Source organism: Callithrix jacchus, chromosome 10, assembly GCF_049354715.1.
Source record: "Callithrix jacchus isolate 240 chromosome 10, calJac240_pri, whole genome shotgun sequence".
NCBI lineage: Eukaryota > Metazoa > Chordata > Mammalia > Primates > Cebidae > Callithrix > Callithrix jacchus.
In genome coordinates, this window is record NC_133511.1 from 78,158,836 (window position 1) to 78,178,399 (window position 19,564).

At 49.7% G+C, this 19,564-nt stretch overlaps 1 protein-coding gene across 30 annotated transcripts in view; it reads left to right on the plus strand.

Annotated features, from left to right (window-relative positions):
- The window catches only part of MICAL2 (microtubule associated monooxygenase, calponin and LIM domain containing 2), a 261,902-nt gene that overhangs the window by 157,750 nt on the left and 84,588 nt on the right, over nt 1-19,564 (plus strand). For all 30 annotated transcript variants that reach the window (XM_078340519.1, XM_078340524.1, XM_054242079.2 and 27 more), the window contains 2 exons: nt 10,441-10,621; nt 14,570-14,733. In XM_078340519.1, coding sequence (XP_078196645.1) covers nt 10,441-10,621; nt 14,570-14,733 — 345 coding nt within the window. The remainder of the gene's footprint in view (nt 1-10,440; nt 10,622-14,569; nt 14,734-19,564) is intronic.

Genomic DNA, 19,564 nt, shown 5'->3' on the forward strand with positions numbered 1-19,564 from the left:
TCTACTGTGCATGTTCAGCCCAAATGCCCACCTCCAACTGCTGATTTTCCCCCAAAACAAGCTGCACCCTTAGCTTTGCCATTGCTGGAAACTGCAGTTCCCCTTTTCTTGTTTCTCAGCCCAAAGGCCCTCGAGGCATTCTTGACTCTTCATTCTCTTGACCCCACACCACATCCATCAGCAAATTCGAGGAACATCCAGAACCTGTCCTCTCCTCACCACCTCCACACTAACCGGCCTCAGCCGCTGTCATCCAAGTTATTGCAGCCACCCCTCTGAGGCCTCCTGCTTCTCCCTTCATCCCTCAACCTCTTCAACAAAACAGCTAGATTATCCTTTTATTTATGTATTTTTTTATATTTGTTTTGAGACAGTGTCTCATTCTGTCACCCAGGCTGGAGTGCAGTGGGTGGCATGATCTCGGCTCACTGCAACCTCTGCCTCTCAGATTCAAATGATTCTCGTGCCTCAGCCTCCCAAGTAGCTGAGACTACAGGCACCTTCCACCATACCCAGCTAACTTTTTGTAATTTTAGTAGTGACAGGGTTTTGTCACGTTGGCCAGGCTGTTCTCAAACTCCTGACCTCAAGTGATCCTCCCGCCTCAGTTTCCCAAAGTGCTGGGATTACAGGTGTGAGCCACTGTGCCTGGCCTGGATGATCCTTTTAGGATGTACATCTCATCACTGCTCAAAACTCTCTGGCAGCTCTTCAGCGCACTGCAAGCAAACGCCAAAGGCATGATGGATTCAAAGGACTCTATGGGGTCTGGCCCCTACTCTGACCTCTCCTACTTGCCCTTGCACACTCTGACCCAGCCACATTCTCTCTTAGAGCCTTTGTGCTGTCTGTTCCCTCTGCCAAGAATGCCCTTCCCCAGCATTCATATGGCTGAGCCCGTCCCTTATTCAAATCTGTCTGTGTGTCCCTAATCCCCACAGTGCTGTCTATCTTTAGTCCTGAGACCTACCCTCCCTGGCAATCCTGCTCCCTCTTACCCTACTGGACAGTTTTTCCACTGCATGCATTTATTCTACATATTATTGTGTCATTCACTCCTTCATTGTGTGTATTGCTTACTTACGTTTTTTGACCTTGCTGGAATGCAAACCCCATGAGGGCAGACGTCTTGGTTTCCTAATGTTCGTATAACCCCTACAGAACAATGCTTAGCACATAATGGACCCTCAAAAAATGTGTTTAGAATATATGCCCTCTGTCCTGGACCTCAGATGGCGAAGCATGCACCCATCTCGGGCTGGGGAAGTTCTGGTTGGCATCCAGCATGTTCAGGAGGGAGACCTGGAGGAAGAGAAGTCTGACGTGGTGGGTCCTGGCTGCTGCTGCAGACCTGCTGATTGTGAGAAGGGAGTTTTGATGTTGCTTCTATTTTGCCTTCTGAGGGCATCATCTTCATGTACATCTCTTGGCAGAGCTGGATCTGCACAGCAGCAGGTGGGCCTCGGCTGCCTTCTCTCAGGGACAAGCCGAGGTTGCAGCCAAGAGCAGTTTTAGCAGCATCCCTGTTAGGGCATCAAGGCCTAGGCCACTGGCCTCACATACATCCTATGTCCCCTTTACTGTGCCTTGCTCTGGGGTCCTGACACAGGAATCCAAGTGGCAGATGTGAGACAAGGGATGGGGTGGGGAACACTCCACCCACCATAACCTGGGCTGGAGAGTGTGGCACCCATACCAAGGCACATGGATGGCTCAGCATGGCTTTGACCCCCTGCGTCCAGTTATCCTGCAAGTGCCTGTAGCTGAGACCAAGAAGGGCTGCCTGCCCAGCAGCAGAGGGGCTGCGGAAGCTGGGGACCCATCCTCACATAAAGAGGCCAACTCTTCCATTTGTAGGAGTCTCAAAGTGCCAGATGATCAGATTTTCTCTTTTCCCACCCCCAGCCCACACCAGCCCTGGCTGTGACTCCCTTGGGGACATGTGGCAGCTGGATGGGGATCATTTGCTCAGTGCTGGGGTCATGCTACTGCCCTGGCCGGGACCTGAACAGGAGGGAAGGACAGTGAGCCCCAGGCTACTTCGCTTCCTGCTTTACACGGTTGCTGCTGGGCTGCCTTCCCAGAAACTTAGAATTCTTCCTGCTCACCGCATTCAGAGAAACGTGGGTATAGGTCCTGGCTGTGCCTAAAGCTGGAGGCTCACAGCTGGCCAGACAGGGTGCCTGGGGTGGCTGAAGAAGAGGGAAGAACAGAGGCAGGGTCCAAGAAAAAGGCTTCAGACCTGCTGCTGTTAGCAAAGAAATTCAGCTTCCCTGCTACTGTGGAGCCTGCAGAGCTGTTGGGAAGATTCAGCATGTGCTCCCACCCCTCACCTCAGTGGAGAAGACCTGGCATCCGGAGGGAGCCGTGTGCCGAGGGCTGGTGCCAGATCGCCGGCCACCTATGGCTGGCATTTCCCTGTGTCTGGCCTAGTGTCCAGGATGAGGCCTTCACGGAAGGAGCAGCTCAGCTCTGCTGAGGGCCATGGGGAAGGGGCTGAGGCTTTGGCACCACCTGCCAAAGGCTGCATCTTCCTTCAGGCTTACATTTTATTTTATTGGTCCCTGCATGAAGGCTACTGCTAGGGCTGGCCAAAGCCCCTTGAGTGATGCCATCCATCCTGGTTTGTGGGCAGTGGAGGGTGTGTGTATCTATGCACCTGGACACACAAGCTAGGCCCGCTCCTGGAAGGAGTACAGCAAGGCAGGGCAGTCATGCCCCACGGCAGAGGAGGCAGAGGCCCAGGATTGCCCACCAATGTGTTCACCCCCTGAAGATCCGTGGACACCCATTTCCATGACTTCACCCTGAGGAGTCACTCTCAGAAGCCCCCATGAGGGCAGCCAGCCCATCTTGGCACCTGTGCCTTTTCTCTAAAGGGCCACACACTGAAAAGGACCTTGGCACTGGCATTGACAAGTCTCCTTCCCAGAGCATTGCAGCATCCCCTGGCAGTGGATGGAAGGACTGCCTGCCACAAGCATCTTCCTAGGGCCCTATCTTATCCCACTGGGGGCTTGTGGTATCCCCTCTTACAAGAGGGCAGGGAGGCTGCTCTGCTCGGAATCCCAGACATCTGCCTGTGAGTCTCAGATGCCCTCCCTGCCCTTCTCTGGCTGGGATCTGGATCGAAAGGCATATAGCCCATGCAAGTTACATTTTCCAGCTCCCTTGCAACTGGCTTCCTGTTATTTTGACCACTGGAAACGCTGGCTGGGGGCTGGAGGGCAGGATCCAAGGGGAAGCCAGGGTGTCTCTCCCAGCTCCCTGCCTTGCAGCGGTGTTGTGGCCTCTGCGCTCTGGTGGCACCAGCTTGTCCCCTTGTTCCTCTGCTGTGGAGGGACGGTGGCCTGCTGCTGCTTGTTCTGGGTTGCCTCATCATCCCTGTTTGGCTTTTGCTCTTTCAGCACCCCTGCAGTTCATTTCCTGTCTGGATGCTTCTGTTGAACTCCCCAGCTTGGCTCTGTCTTCCTGCTGGATCCTGATCCTGTTAGTTTTGCTTCTTTCTTTCTCAACTTTTTTCTGCAGAGAGAACAGCGGATAGGGGCCAAAAGTGGCTCTGGCCATTAGAAGCTGTGTAACGTTGGACAAGTGTGATAACTCCTCCAAGCCTTGGTTTCCCTTCCTGCAAAGTGGGAGAACAGCAGCACATGGGAGGCCTGTTGCAGTTTCATCTCCCTGGGTTCTGGGGGTGAGTGGAAGGGTCAGACTTGAGTAGAAAGCAGCAGCAATTTCACCAACAGAACCAGGGAGCGCCGTGCCTCTCCCTAACCCTGTGGCAGGCTGCTGGGAGCTGTGTGTGAGGACAGACATTTCCCAGACCCTGCCTGGCTCTGCCTTTCCCAGGCTTGTAGGTAGGCCTTGGACCCAGCACTTAGGACTTTTGGAGCCTCATCTTTCATCAGGGAGCAGGTATCAGGCCAGAGCTGAGATGAGGCTGAGGTTCTCAGTTCTGGGCAAAGCTGCTTCATGCTACAGGCTGGCAGCAGCTGCTCTGCGGGGTGCTGGATCCTTCTCCTCACCCCTGACCCCTATGTCCCTCCTCTCTTGTCATCCCCCATCCCCCATTAGAGTTCTTGATTCTCCAAATGAGCAAAGATGACGTCAAGCAAAGTCTTAAGCAAAGAGTAGCCAGCCTTGGGGAGGCAGCAAGAGAGCTGGTGGAGTGGGCATGCAGCTCAGGTGAGTGCACCTGGCTCTTCACCTGGGGCTGGCCACAGGTGCAGCTGCTCTGTGCCCAGCAGCCGGCGGCCCAGCTGCAGGGACACCCAGCACCGTGCACCCCTGGCTGGCCTGGTGGGCATTCTCTCTGGACTCCACTCTTTTCCACTCATGCAGTGACGATGCTAATGGCATTCTCTGAGGGCTGTTGGGATGCGAGGGTGGATGAAGGTGGAGTGCTCAGCAGCATGTGGGCACTTGATGAGTCAGGGTTGCTTTTGTTACTGTCCTTAGTATTATTTTCAGTATTCATACGAGCACCACTAGTATTACTGCTGTTATATGGACCAGAGGGAGCTGTCTGCGAATGAAAAGAGATGTGTAGAAGTAGCCACTTGACGGCAGGAATTTCCTCCTAGGGGTGGCACTGAACCCCAGTGGCTATAGCCATTGGCCTGAGCCTTAGAGGGCAGACGTCAGGGAGGAGGTTGGCCTTCTTTGGGGCTTTTTGCCTGGGCCTCTTGGCAAAGGGAACCCCAGAGAAAGTACCAACTTCTTTTTTAGTGTCTACCTCCATACTGCCCCTGAGCTACCCTGATGTCAGAGCTCGTTGTGAGAGACACTGGCCCTGGCCCTGTGCAGCGAGGGGCCATCTGTCAGCCATGCCCTTCACCCTCCTGGAGCCCAGGGAGCCAGGCTGAGCCCCGGCCTCTTCCATCTCTCCATGGAAGGAGGAAAGAGAAAAGCGGAATGCTGGGTGTTCCTCACAGGTTTGGTCTGGGCTCTGAGGCATGGGGACTGTGGGTCTGGTACCTCTACAGTCTGGTGTGGCTAAGCTCACCTCAACCGCCTGCAGCCACCTCACTCCCACTAAGCCGCCCTGGACTCCACCACTCTCTCCCCTCATCCCCAAGCCCAGTCACAGCAGTGCCTTTAACCCAAAGCTGCCGTTGCATGGAAGTCCGTTCTCCCTCCCCTTCCGCCTCTTCCATGCCTCGTTCTTACATACTTTACCTTATCGCGTAGATATTTGTGAGCATGCCTTATCTCCTTTGTGAAACAGACAGAGGTCCTTGAAAGCAGGGACTGTGGTAGGAGGTTCATCCCCAAACCCCCAGCACAGGCCTGGGTCCAAGGAGGATGCAGTCAGTGTCTATTGGATATACAAGCATTTGGGCACACAGCTCACAGGCATACGCCTGCCTTTACTCAGATAGAAGCCAGGCATGGCGCTGGGTCTTTGCATAGTCATTCTGTGTAACAAGCTTCCCAAGTCTCACTGGCATAGATGGCACCTATTTTCTTGCTCAGGAGCCTGTGGGTTGACTGAGTATCTTGGCTTCAAGCTGTAGGTATAAGGGTAAGGGAGGCTCCCCTGGGATTGGCTGGGTTGGACTCCAGAATATAGGTTAGCTCCAGGTCTGTTCCATGCATCCTCCATCAGGGACCCTGACTGAAAGGGTGGTGGCCATCTGGGACAAGCTCTTTTCATGGTAACCTAGCAGGAGCATGAATGGCAGCCAACCAGCAAACCCACTTAAAGCCTCTGCTCATGTCCCAACCATAAGTTGCCACAGGTCAAAGCAAGCTTTGCTGCCAAGCCTCTCATCCATGGGGCAGGCCTATACACCCCACCAATTCCAGTGGGAAGGACTGGAAAGTCACAGGACAAAGTACAATTCTGTTAGAGGGAAGAACTGGGAGCGCTTTCCAGCCAAAACTCGCAGCACGAAGGTCACGCAAAACAATGTCCATGCATGGTTATGTATTCACAGACACTCAGACTGACCCCCGTCCTCTGACAGAATATGTGCTGGTGTTTTAACCTCTTTGTGCTTGAGTTTTCTTTTTCTTTCTTTTTTTAATGTGTGTGTATATATATATTTTTATATATATACATTATATACGAACAGACATATACATATATATATATATATATATAATTGGGGTACTTGTGAAGAGCATGCAGGATTGTTGCATAGGTACATTCATGGCAATGTGGTTTGCTGCCTTCATCCCCATCACCTATATCTGGCATTTCTCCCCATGTTATCCCTCCCAAACTCCCCACCCCCCGCTGTCCCTTCCCTAGTCCCCCCCAACAGACCTCAGTGTGTGATGCTCCCCTCCCTGTGTCCATGTGTTCTCATTGTTCAACACCCACCTATAAGTAAGAACATGTGGTGTTTGATTTTCTGTTCTTGTGTCAGTTTGCTGAGAATGTTGGTTTCCAGATTCATCCATGTCCCTACAAAGGACCCAAACTCATCATTTTTTATGGCTGCATAGTATTCCATAGTGTATATGTGCCACATTTTCCCTGTCCAGTCTATCATCAATGGGCATTTGGGTTGGTTCCAAGTCTTTGCTATTGTAAACAGTGCTGCAATGAACATTCGAATGCATGTGTCTTTATAATAGAATGATTTATAATCCTTTGGATATACCCAGTGATGGAATTGCTGAGTCAAATAGAATTTCCATTTCTAGATCCTTGAGGAATCGCCACACTGTCTTCCACAATGGTTGAACTAATTTACACTCCCATCAACAGTGTAAAAGTGTTCCTATTTCTCCACATCCTCTCCAGCATCTGTTGTCTCCAGATTTTTTAATGATTGCCATTCTAACTGGCGTGAGATGGTATCTCAATGTGGTTTTGATTTGCATTTCTCTAATGATCAGTGATGATGAGCATTTTTCATATGTTTGTTGGCCTCATGTATGTCTTCTTTTGTAAAGTGTCTGTTCGTATCCTTCGCCCACTTTTGAATGGGGTTTGTTTTTTTCTTGTAAATCTGTTTTAGTTCTTTTTAGATTCTGGATATTAGCCCTTTGTCAGATGGGTAGAAAATGCAAAAATTTTTTCCCATTCTGTTGGTTGCCGATTCACTCTAATAACTGTTTCTTTTGCCGTGTAGAAGCTGTGGAGTTTGATTAGATCCCATTTGTCTATTTTGGCTTTTGTTGCCAGTGCTTTTGCTGTTTTAGTCATGAAGTCCTTGCCTATGCCTATGTCCTGAATGGTATTGCCTTGATTTTCTTCTAGGGTTTTTATGGTGGTCTGCCTCAGTAATGGCGAACTGCCTCGGTAGTGGTGACTGCCTCAGTAATGTAAGATGACCTTTTCTCTACAGAGCTGGACCGACCCAGGTCCAGCTGTGCTTGCTGTGAAACTCTCAATCCAGAGTGTTTCCGATTCCTGGTCTTTGTGTGGGTGGGACTGGCCGAGCGAGATCACCTGGCTCCCTGTTTCAGTCCCCTCTTTTTCAGTTGAACGGGCGACTGTCTCCCAGGTGTTCCAGTTGCCAGTTGAAACGACGCCTGGATTTGTATGAGTTTTTGTCTGGAGACCCGCTGCACTGGATGTTTCCACACTGGCAACTCATGGCACTTTTCCACCTGGGAATCTCCTGGTCTATGGGCAGTAAAAATTTGTTTGGAAATGCGGTGATTACTTACCCTCTGTGTTTTCACTGGGAACTGCAACCCAGAGCTGTTCCTATTCGGCCATCTTGGATCTCTTCCTGTGCTTGAGTTTTCTCAGCAGGAAAATGGGGGTAATAACAATGCTTTTCTGAGAGGATCGTGTGAGATTTAATAGACTTAATACATATCAAATGCTCTAACAATTCTTGGTATGTATTGCACACACAATAGAAGTAAGCTGCTACTGCTTTTATTATGACTAATGCTGACACACCACCACCATTGCCATATCATTATTATTTTGTAGCAAAGCATCCGATTATATTCCTCACATGCCTTCCATCCCCAGTTACACTAATTTAGAAGTGCAGACAGGTGTACACAGCAAGCATCTACAAGGACCAGGGGCTACAAACTAGCAACCCATTTGCTCAGTCTGCTGCAGACATGTTTTGTTTTGATCTATATGATATTTTAAGACAAGGTATTTCACATAAAAATCAAAATGTCTTGTTCATCTTCACAGGTGGTAAATACAGTTAGGGAAGAGATTCTGTTTCCCAGAGAGAATTCATGGGTACAAAATGACAGGGCTCAGGTGGATGCATGGAGAACCCAGTTGTTGAAGGATTGGCTGGAATCCTGGATGGCAAAGAGAAAGTGTCCCTGGGAGCAGGGAGGGGGCAGGCTCAAAGACTGCAGGAGGACCCCCAACGTCCTGTGAATTGGACTTAGCAACAACGGGGCCATGTGGACTGTGCTGGGGGCAGTTTGGGAGCAGCAGAGGCACAGCCATGATTATAGGAATTGGGGGTTGATAAAGAAGAGGAGAGAGAGAAGAGTGTAGCCAAGCCTTCCGGGAAGCCTGGCTGGGAAGGAAGAAGAAAGTAGGCTGGGGCTGAGAGTGAGGAATGGGATTAAAAGGAGTTTTTATAAAACAGGAGGCTTTCAGCATATTTAAATACAGACAGGAAAGGTTCAGTAGACAAAAGAGAACACAAGAATGATGCTGCAGAGAGGGTGGAGGGAAGTGAGAGGGAGCCAAGTCCAGGTGAAGGCTCCACCTTAGGAAGGAAAAGTGACATCTGTTCTCTGGACACTGTCCCGGGAGATGAGGTCACCCAGCTAGTTAGTGGCCAAGACAGAGCTAGGTGTATTCATTCATGAACTCATTCAGCAGACAGTCACTGAACGCCTACCCTTCGCCAGGGACCAATCTAGCAACAAATGAAACAGACAAAAATCACTGCTTACATTCTAGTCATAGAAGGGACAATAAACAAAATGAAAAAGAAAATTATATAGTTCATCAGAGGCTGAGACATACTATGAATAAAAATCATGGGGAGTGGAGAGCACTGAGGGCGTGGGCTGCAATTTTAAATAGGATGGTCAGGGCAGGTAACGTTCAACCAAGGATTTGAAAACAGCCACTGAGTGAGTGAGGCCTGCAGGGGAACGTCTGGGAATAACACCTTCCCGGCAGAAGCAAGAGCCGCACAACAGGTCCAAGAAGGGCGTGTGACCAGAGTGTGGGAGGAGCATCAAGGAGGTGCCATGGGTAGGGCAGGGCCAGCCTGGGGCCAGTGCTAGGGGACAAGGTCACAGGATGCACTAGGGACTACATTATGTTGGACCTTGCAGGCCTCAGTAAGGGCTTCAGCTTCCACTCTGAGTGAATGAGGGGCCGTTGGGGGATTTTGAGCAGAGGGGCGGCATGATCTCACTCAGGTGTTAGCAGGGTCACCCAGGCTGCTGTGTTGAGAATAGACTGAGGGGTGTGGCACAGCAAGAGGGCAGGGATGGAGCCTGGGCAGAGGCCATTTCTACTATCCAAGCAACAGACAATGGCACCCGGACAAGGGGTGGGAGGCAGAGAACGTGGTGAGAGGGGTCTGGATTCCTGACATGTTTTGAGGGCAGACCTATCAGGGTTGGCCAATGGCTTGAATGAAGAATGAAAGAACAAGAGCAGTCTAAGGTGCTGCTGAGGTGTTGGCTGCAATCACAGGAAGCCAAAGTTGCCATTTACTGAAAGGGGGAAGGCTGTGGGCAGGACATGCTGGGTGAGGGGAGAAGATGAAGAACTCCCTTTGGACATGTTGAGTTTGACATGTCTGTTAGACACCCGGATGGAGAGGCAAGTGAGCAGTGGTCTCTATAAGTCCAGAGTCGGGAGTGTCCAGGTTGGAGATAGAGATCTGGGAGTCAGTGTTGTCTAGGGTTATTTAAAGCCATGAGACCAGATGGAAGTATCAGGAGCATGAGTGCAGACAGAGAAGAAAAACGGTTCAGAGACTGAGCCCGAGAATCTCTCAGTGTTACAAGGTCAAGGGGAGAGGATGGAACCAGCAGAGGAATTGAAGGAGCTAGCCAGTGAAGTAGGGGCTGGGGGGCTGGGCAGGCCATGCCATCCTAGAGGCTGAGAGCTGTTTCTCACAGGGAGTGACCAGCTGGGTCAAATGCTGCCACTGTGTCACATAGTCAAATAAGATGAGAACTGTGATGTCACCACTGGATTTAGCAACATGTTGGATGTTGCCATCTTGACAGCAGCAGTTCAGAGGCTGGTTAGCCCAGAATGGGCCCTCTGAGAGCTTCAGGACCTTCCCTGTGGATTAAGTCAGATGATCTGTGCATTTGTGCCTTGCATGTACGAGGCATGCTCTGAATGCCTGGGCTTCTGGTGGGCTCAAGCGGGAGGGTCCCAGAAGTGGCACAGAGGAAGACAGGGCCAGCTTTGGAGGGTCCAAATCGACCCCAGGCCTGTAGGGGCCCTGAGCCCCTGGAGGAGTCCTGCCAGGCCATTCATTCGCACCGTCTCTCTAGACCCTGCTCTCCTCTCAGCAGATGAACCCACCTCCCCCAAGAAGCCGAAGAGCATCTCTGAGCGACAGTACAGTGATGCGGAAGGAGACGCCGCCTCTCCCCTGCCCTCTGAGTGGACCTCGGTGAGGATCAGCCCTGGGGAGGATGCAGCTGGACAGGATGTGCTGGCTGTGCGTGTCCTGGTCACCAGCGAGGATAGCAGGTATGCTCAGGCTGCTGCCAGATGGGGACAGAACTGGGGTTGGAGGAAGGGAATCACATTTGGGATTTAATTCTGTTTACTCACAATATGGCCTCTCTGTGCCTCCATTTCCTCATCTGTAAAATGGGGACAATCATAGTACCCATCTCAGAGGGAGTTGTAAGATTCACAGAATTCACATATATTAAGGGTATAGAACAGTTCCCACACATCATAAGCACTGTAAGTGTTAGCAGGTATCATTTTCTCAGGAAGGGAAAGAGCCTGGACCCACATTCTTCTCAGGAGGCACTTGTCATGCTGTCTGCAGTGAGGGGTACAGAATGGTGTCACCTGCCCCTCAGGCCTGTCCACCGCAAGATGGTGATGCATGGGGCTGGGAAGGCTAGGACGCAGGGTGAGGGACATGAGGAGTGAAGCCCTGGTGTTGTAGGTGACTATTTCTCCGAGCGCTGTCCTCATCTCCTGCATCAGAATCACCTGGAGTGGTTATTAGGCATGCAGACTCCAGGACTCCCCCAGATGCACTGAATTCACTCAAGAGGTACATCAACAGCAGGTAGTGATTGCTTATTACATACTAGACTCTGAGGATACAGAAGTGAACAGCACAAGACAAGCTCCTTGCTTTCCCATGGCTTTTGTTACATTGGGAGCCAGCGAGGAAGAAAGCGAGTAGTTTAACAGGAAAAGCATCGCATATGTGTCAGGTCGAGAGATAAAACGGACACATGCTATGGAGTGGCTGGTCAGCTGCCTTAGACTGAGTGGCAGGAAAAGGCCTCTGCAGCAGTTATTGATGCCCGCAATAATGCTGAGTGACAAACCAGCCCCAAAGTGAGTGACTTAAACCAGCCACCATTCATTACATCACGATTGTGTAACAAAGCAGACCAGAGTAAGCCAAGCCTGACCAAGTAAGCCACTGGGCAGTTCTGGCCTTCGTGGGCTCACCTGTGTGTTTGGGCCAGCAGGGTTCTGCTTTGGAGCCTGACTGTCAGCTGGGGCGACAGAGTGCTATTGGGCCGTGGGTCTTTCATCCTCCAACCGGCAGCCCAGGCTTGTTCCCATGGCCTTAGGAGAAAGAGGGGAGTCATCCAAGATCTCCTGAGGCCCAGGCTTGGCAATGCACAGTGCTATTCCTGTTGCGTCTGATTGGCTACAGCATGCCACAAAGCCTGAACAGATTCAAAAGGTGGGAAATAGCCTGCACTCTTTAGGGAAAGAGCTGCAAGGCCCCCATTGCAAAGGGGTGTGGATCTAAGGGGAATGATTGCAACCATCTTTGCAGACAAATTCCCACAGTCTCCCAGAGGAAGTGACTTTTTTTTGAGACAGAGTCTCACTCTGCCACCCAGGCTGGAGTGCAGTGGCATGATCTCAGCTCGCTGCAACCTCTGCCTCCTGGGTTCAAGCAATTCCCTGCCTCAGCCTCCCAAGTAGAGGAGGCTGGCTAATTTTTGTATTTTTAGTAGAGACAGGGTTTCACCGTCTTGGCCAGGCTGGTGTTGAACTTCTGACCTCATGATCCACTCATCTCAGCCTCCCAAAGTACTGGGATTACAGGTGTGAGCCACAGTGCCCAACAGGAGGTGACATTTAAGCTGAGAATTGGTTGACAAGAAGGGACAGCCAAGGGAGAAGGGGAATGCAGGAAGTGACAACAGCGAATGACAGGCCCCGGGGTGAGAGTGAGCCTGTCTCAGAGGTAAGAGAAGGTCTGTATGGCAGGTACACCCTGAGGGGGAGAAGGATAAGAGACTACACCAGGAAGCTTGTAAGACAGGGTAAATTGTATTCTAGGTATTCAGTCATTCATTGCCTGAGAGTCGAGATGTGTTCTAAGACATGTGTTATGAGGTGATTCTGGCATTATGTGAACATGATAGAGGGTACTTATGCAAACACAGATGGGATAGCTCACTCCACACCTAGGCTATATGGTGTAACCTATTGCTCCCAGACTACAAACCTGTACCGTGCATTACTGTACTGAATACTATCAGCAATTGCAACACAATGGTAAGTATTTGTGAATCTAAACGTATCTAAACATAGAAAAGGTATAGTAAAAACACAATATAATATATAAAACAGGGCACACCTGTATAGGGCACTTACTATGAATAGAGCTCACAGGACTGGAATTTGCTCTGGGTGGGTGAGTGAGTGGTGAGTGAATGTGAATCGCTGTACCCTGCTGTACACTTTATCCCACTGTGCACTTAGGCTACCCTGCACTTTTTTGAAAAATAGTTTTCCTTCTTCAATAATAAATCGGCTTACTATAACTTTGCTACTTTCTAAACTTTTTAACTCTATTGTAATAACACAGCAAAAAAAACCACACATTGAATAGCTGGAAAGACATTTTCTTTCTTTATATCCTTATTCTACAAGCTTTTTTCTATTTTTAAATGTATGTATCTATTCTTTACTTTTTAAGTGGCAGCAGTGCTATAGGTTTTACAGCAGCATCGCTGTGACACGTGAGTGACGCCTTTCCCTACGATGTTAACGAGGGCTGCGGCGTCGATCGGTGATAGGAACTCTTCCACTCCATTGTAATCTTACGGCGCCACCATCATATATGGGTTATATCGCTGACTAAAACGTCGTTGTGAAAGACATGACTGTAATTCCAAGGATTTTTAAGTAGAAGAGTGACATCTCATTGACAGTTTTCACAGATCAGCAGGCCCGGCTTTGGGAAATGGATGAGGCAGGGTTGTGTGAGGATGAACACAGGAAGAGCAGGTGGGAGTCTGCAGCTTGGGGACAGGGGTGGGGCCAGTGGAGATGGATTTGCTAGTGGACTGCATGAGAGGGAAAGAGAATTTCAGGGCAATTCCCAGAATTTTTCTAGAGTGACTGAATGTCTGGTATGGTCATTTGTAAGGTTATCTTGAGGTGGGGAAGATTTCAGAGAAGGTGCAGGTTAGTGGAGAAAATCAAGAGTTCTGTTTGGGACACATTGGGTTTGAGATGCCAGTGTCTGTGTGGATGTCAGGTAAGCAGTCAAATATGTAAGTGTGAAGTTCTGGGGGTCAGGGATAGAGACGGTGATTTTAGAGGCTATTAAAGCCCTAGGCTCTGAAGAGTTGCTTTCAAAATAAGAATATCTTCCTGTAGATAATTGAATCCCTACCAGTTATTTAAGGCCCATGTTAAATACCATCCACCCCCTATCCGCACTCAGGTAGAATTTTCCATTCTTTCATCATTCTATGGGGAAGAGAGCAGTATTTAAATGCCTAAAGTTTCAGGACCAAGTCCCTAATGATGAGCTTACCTGGCCAGAGAGACCTTAGGGCTCATGCTCTGGGACAGGTGCAGGTGAGCAGAGCAGTCTTCATTCAAACAGCTCCTCATGCACTGCTGGGCCCCTTTCTTCTTCTCTGAGTCAAGCCTGTGTTGTTCAGCTCTGGCTGCCATAACAAAGCTGTACAGATCAGGCTGTTTAAACAACAGAAATGTATTTTCTCACTGATTGGGAGGCTGGAAGTCCAAGGTCAAGGTGTGGGCAGGGCTGGTTCCTACGGTGGGAATGGAGGGAAGGTGGGTTCCAGCCTCCCTTCTGAGCTTGTCGATGACGTCTTCCTGTTCGCATAGTGTTTTCCTTCTGTGCGTGTCTGTGTCCACATTTCCTCCTCTTATAAAGATAACAGGCCTGCTGGACAAGGGCCCACCTAATGACCTCATTGCACCTTAATGCCCTCCTTCAAGGCCTTCTCTCTAGATGCAGTCACGTCTGAAGGTACTTGGAGTTAGGACTTCAGCATATGAGGTTTCGGGAAACAATTCAACCCACAGCTAAGTCCAAAGCTGGGCTCCGGGCACGCAGGACTAAGCCCGGGCCCCCCAGGTGCACTGGAGGAGTGCTGGGTAGTGTGGGTGTGTTAGGGTGGGTTCCAGGGCCCCTGACTCACCGCTCCTTCCTCCTTCCAGCTCTGACACAGAGTCTGACTATGGTGGCTGCGAGCCCTCCCGCCCAGAGCCCTGTGAAGAGAAACCCCGGTCAGCACCTTTGTCTCTACCGCATGCCTCCCTGAGGAAGGCCCTGAGCAGAGTGGTCTCTCCACAGTGCCCTGAGGAGCCCAAAGCTGTGCATGGTGAGCAGAGAGCCCGCAGGGCTTGATTCTGGGACCCAGGGAGGGAGCAGAGACCCTTACAAACGAATTTCCGTCATGGAGGACCAGGTGACAGAAGGCCTCGCCCTCAGGCTCAAAGGCAGTGGGGCTAGGACCTTTTGGGAGAGTGAGGCAAGTGACAGTGAGGGAACTGGACCCAGGCCTGGCTTCCTGCTCCATGAAAGCATTGGCAGGGAGGATGTCACGGGGCCTGGCCGGCTGTGGTATGTCGCAGGCTGGCAGGGATAAGGGGCCCACAGGTTCCTCTTGCCCGGAGCGCTCTCTGTCCTGCCTCCTGTGAGGGCATCTCCTTAGGGGCCCCTCCAGCACCCACAGCCCCTGAGGGAAGGGAGCTGGGTCCGGTTGCTGTCGGGAGCATGTGACCCTGGACAGCATCATCTCCCTGGGACCACCTGACAGTACCAGGGCCATTTCCGGTGTTTGGGGCTTGTGGGATGGACCCAAATGATTCTACACAACAATTAATGCACATGAACTGCGTACCTGTAATGGGCCAGGGCTTTTCCCATATGTGGCCCCATCCCATCCCATCCCAGGATGACCCTGTGGGGTAAGTAGTGTGAAGCCTGTTCCACAGGTGAGCAAACAGGCTGAGTGCTCTCTCAAAGTCTCAGCCAGGGGTGGTGAAACCCCCAGCTACCACCACCCAAGCTCTGGCCTACTTAGCAGCCCAGCTTGTGCTTAATACAAAGGTGACCTGGAATTGGGTGTTTTGATTCAGTCCACAACTTGGGACCAAATCTGACTTATGGGCAACTTCTGGGCGAGCCTGGGAAGAAGCAGGGTAACCTGACGGTAACTTGCCGCCCAGTGGCCTCACAGCCTTAGCTGCCCTGGGAGAGCTGGAGCTCAACTTGTCCTCCACCGCCATCTGGTGGCCAAGAGCAGAATTGCCACCTGGTCCATGAAATGTTCCCAAGCAATGGTTTCCCAGGAAGACCAGGACTAGGGCAGAAAGAACTCAATAGGTATTTTTAAATCCTGGAAACGCTGAATTTTACCCTCATATTTCTTTTTAAAGTGAGACTTTAAAAAGAAGGACAGATTGTTATCCAAACACATTTGTTGAGTACCATTTGCAGGGCTGTGCAGAAAGTCTCAGCACTGGCACTGAACCAAGTACTCTCCTGTGCCCAGCTGGGTCCAGCCCTGCCTCCAGTTACCACGTGGTTTTGGTGTACTCTTCCATCCCCCTGGGCTCCAGCTCCCCATTTCCAGATACGAAATCAGGCTGCCTTTCATCCCTTCTCTCCATTTCTCATTCAATTGCCAGAGGGTTTTAGGCAACCGAAAACATAAAACAAAATTGTACATCTATAAACATGAAAGATTAAACCTCAAAATCAGGGCTAACAAAACCAGTTTGGGAGGAATAGACCTCAGAGAGGCAGACCATCATCCTAAACAGTTGCTGCAGTTGAATCATAAGTTTGATTCTGAGTTTTCTGGCTTCCAGTGTTAAAAAGGAAATGCAGAACATCATTATTCTCATCGTTCATGAGAAAAACGTATTGGTTTGCAGCAGGTCTCTGAGCAGGCACAATTTCTCCTAATGCTTAACTCTATAGAGAGTTTCTGGCTCGTGCTGAATAGATGATATTGAGAAATGGGTTAGATCATGTCTTCACAGTTTCTCAGAAAATGCAGCCCTAGTTTTCTCCAGGCTGTTCCTTACAGCATCCCTTGCTGGAAGGTGAGGGAATGACAACAAAACATGACTCAGCAATCGCAGTTTTCTTAGCAGGATGGGGTTGGGTTGAGAGACTAGTTGGGTTGGGTTGGGTAGTGAGGCCAAAGCATTTTGTTTCTGACAGCCCAGTTTAACTCCAGAATAAACACAGTAGATAGAGAAGTGGGTAGACCTGTGTGGCTCTCAAACAATTCTTTGTCAAGTTAGTCTTCATCAGTCGTTGTCTTGATCATTGCTAAGTGGACCACACGGGAGGGCTGAGCTCTCTGGCCCAGGTCTAAGTGCTGTGTTTGTGTTGCTCGTTATGGTAACCCCATCACTTTACCTGCTAATGCAGGGTTGACCCCTTGAGTGGGTTTAATGGAACTTCATTAACCTCAAGTCTCACCTGGATAAAGGCCTCCAAGGTAAACCAAGGGAATGCCAGACAAGACCAGTATATTGCTTTGAAAAGACTTCTGGTTTCAGTGTGGAGTTAAATAAAAAACACTCCAGGTTGGTCCAGCATGCTTGTAGGAGCATTATTCACGTTAGCCAAAACGGGGAAGCAAATCAATGTTCAACAGACAAACGAATACACAAAACACAGTATATCCATACAGCAAAATGTTATTCAGACTGTAAAAGGAAGGGACTCTGACACACGCTACAACTTAGGTGAACCTTCAAAGCATGATGCTGAGGGAAATAAGCCAGTCCTAAAAAAACAAGCCTCCATTGAGATGAGGAGAGAGTTCTGAAGATAGGAGGTGGGGAGGTGGTGGCGGCTGCACACCAGGGCAAGTGTACTTAATGTCACTGAAGTCTAGACTTAAAAATGGACAAGTAACAATTTTTATATTATGCATATTTTGCCACAATTTTTAAAAAGACTTCTGGGACTACCTTGGCATATAAAGGAACCTATCACATCCTCAGAGTTCATAGAGCATGCCCAAGAGGATGCCTGAAGCACAGCTCACGCTCTATGTTGCGGAGGCTGCAGAAGGCCTCAAAACATCGGTGTCAGTGGTTCCTGACAATCTTGTTTAAGAGGCAGATTCCGAGGTTCTCACCCTCAGAGATTCAGATGCAGTACGTGTGGAGTGGGGCCAACTACGTGCACTTTGTGCAAGCATCCCCAGGCGCTTTGACACAGTGGGCCACGTTCTACACTTTGGGAATCAGAAATGCAGCTTTGTGGAAGGCCTGCCTAGATGAATTCATCGTAAAATCCATGCCCAAGCAGCTAAATGAATTGATCTAGTGCATTGGACTTGTGGCTGTACACCAGTTAGATTTAGGAGAACAACCTGCCCCGAGATTATCCTGACGTAGAGGAACTGGTATTCATCCATCTTTTTTCTGGCAATAATTTGATAACAGGATGGTCCAATGGCATAAGGAGGACACTTACCAGAGTAAAATCATATCATCAGCACCACATGGCAAAATACCCTCTGACTCCTTTCACAGTGGGTCATGCACTAAGATCTCTGAAAGTGCTCCTTTAACCTAAATAAACTCATATAGAATATAAGCTAAAAAGAAGGGATCAGCCCGCTCTATGCTGCTCAGCATTACTAGAGGAAATCATTACCACCCACCCTGCTGTTCCCACTGTCGTAAAAATGTGTGCTCTAGTAATACCAGTGATGAAAAAATCTCTCATGAATTTTAGCCATTTCCAATAAGTTCCATTCCACCAAGTTACAAGCTAATAAGCAATCAGAGCTTTATGCAGGGTTTTCAAAATTATTATTTCGAGAAATGTTTTCATTAAGAGATTAAGAGGCTAGCTTTGGCCCGCAGGATGTAGCTATGTGCCCATCCACACAGGCTCCTCCTTAGACCCATGGACTTGATTTTGAGAGCAGGCCTGTGGCACTGGGAACCTGCCAGGCAGAGCAGGCAGAAGCATCTCCAAATGTAACCACCCAGTGGGTTCTCCTTGCCTGCTGCCTAGATGGAGGAATTGCAATAGAAAAAGAGTTTAATTTACATAGAGTCACTGTATGGGAGATCAGAGTTTTATTATTACTTAAATCCGTCTCCCTGAAAACTTGGGGATCAGGGTTTTTAAAGATAATTTGGTGAGTAGGGGTTCAGAAAATGGAGGATGCTGATTGGTCAGGTCAGAGATGAAATCACAGGGAGTCCCAGCTGTCCTCTTGTGCTGAGTCAGCTCCTGAGTGGGGCTAAAAGACCAAGTGAGCCAGTTTATCAGTCTGGGTGGTACCGGCTGAACCTTTGAGTCCAGGGTCTGCAAAATATCTCAAGCTCTGAACTTAGGCTTTATAATAGCAATGTTAGCCCCAGGATGCAATTTGGGAAGGTTCCTAATCTTACAGCCTCCAGCTGCATGACTCCTAAACCACGATTTCTAATCTTGCGGAGAATTTGTTAGTCCTGCAAAGGCAGTCTCATTCCCAGGCAGGAAGGGGGTTTGTTTGGGGAGAGGGCTGTTATCATCTTTATTTCCAAACTAAACTATAAACTGAGTTACTCCCAATGTTAGTTCGGCCTACGCCCAGGAATGAACAAAGGCAGCTTGGAGGTTAGAAGCAAGATCGATCAGTTAGGTCAGATTTCTTTCACTGTCATAATTTTCTCAGTTATAATTTTGCAAAGGCAGTTTCACATGTGGAGTAGGGGAGGTAGAGGAGCTATAAAGGATCTGGTCTTGAGGAAAGTAAGCCCCCAGGTAGTGGTTGACACCTGTGTTCCACAGCCTGGCTGCTAAGAAGGAGCCCCACTGTGAGATCTGGCAGGGAGTGGAATACCTAGGACGGGGGCTGGGCTAGTTGGGCCTTGGATTTAGAGTCGTGGACTCAGACCATTGCTGCCTCCATCTCCCACCCCACATCATGCACTTGGGCTTCCTTTCCATTCATGCTTCCTGGCCCTGCCTTTGTGCACACCCAGACCTTCACTGTCCCCATCATTCCTCTCCAGCTATGATGGAGGTGCAAGGGTCTGGAGCCTGAGAATGCATCTGCAGGCCTCGCATGAGAACAGGGAACATGTGGACCCCACTGCCCACTCTCACACAGGTCTAAGAGCCCAAGACCTGTTTTTCTTCTGCATGTGATGTTCCTTTTGCTCAGCTAATCCTCAAGGCCC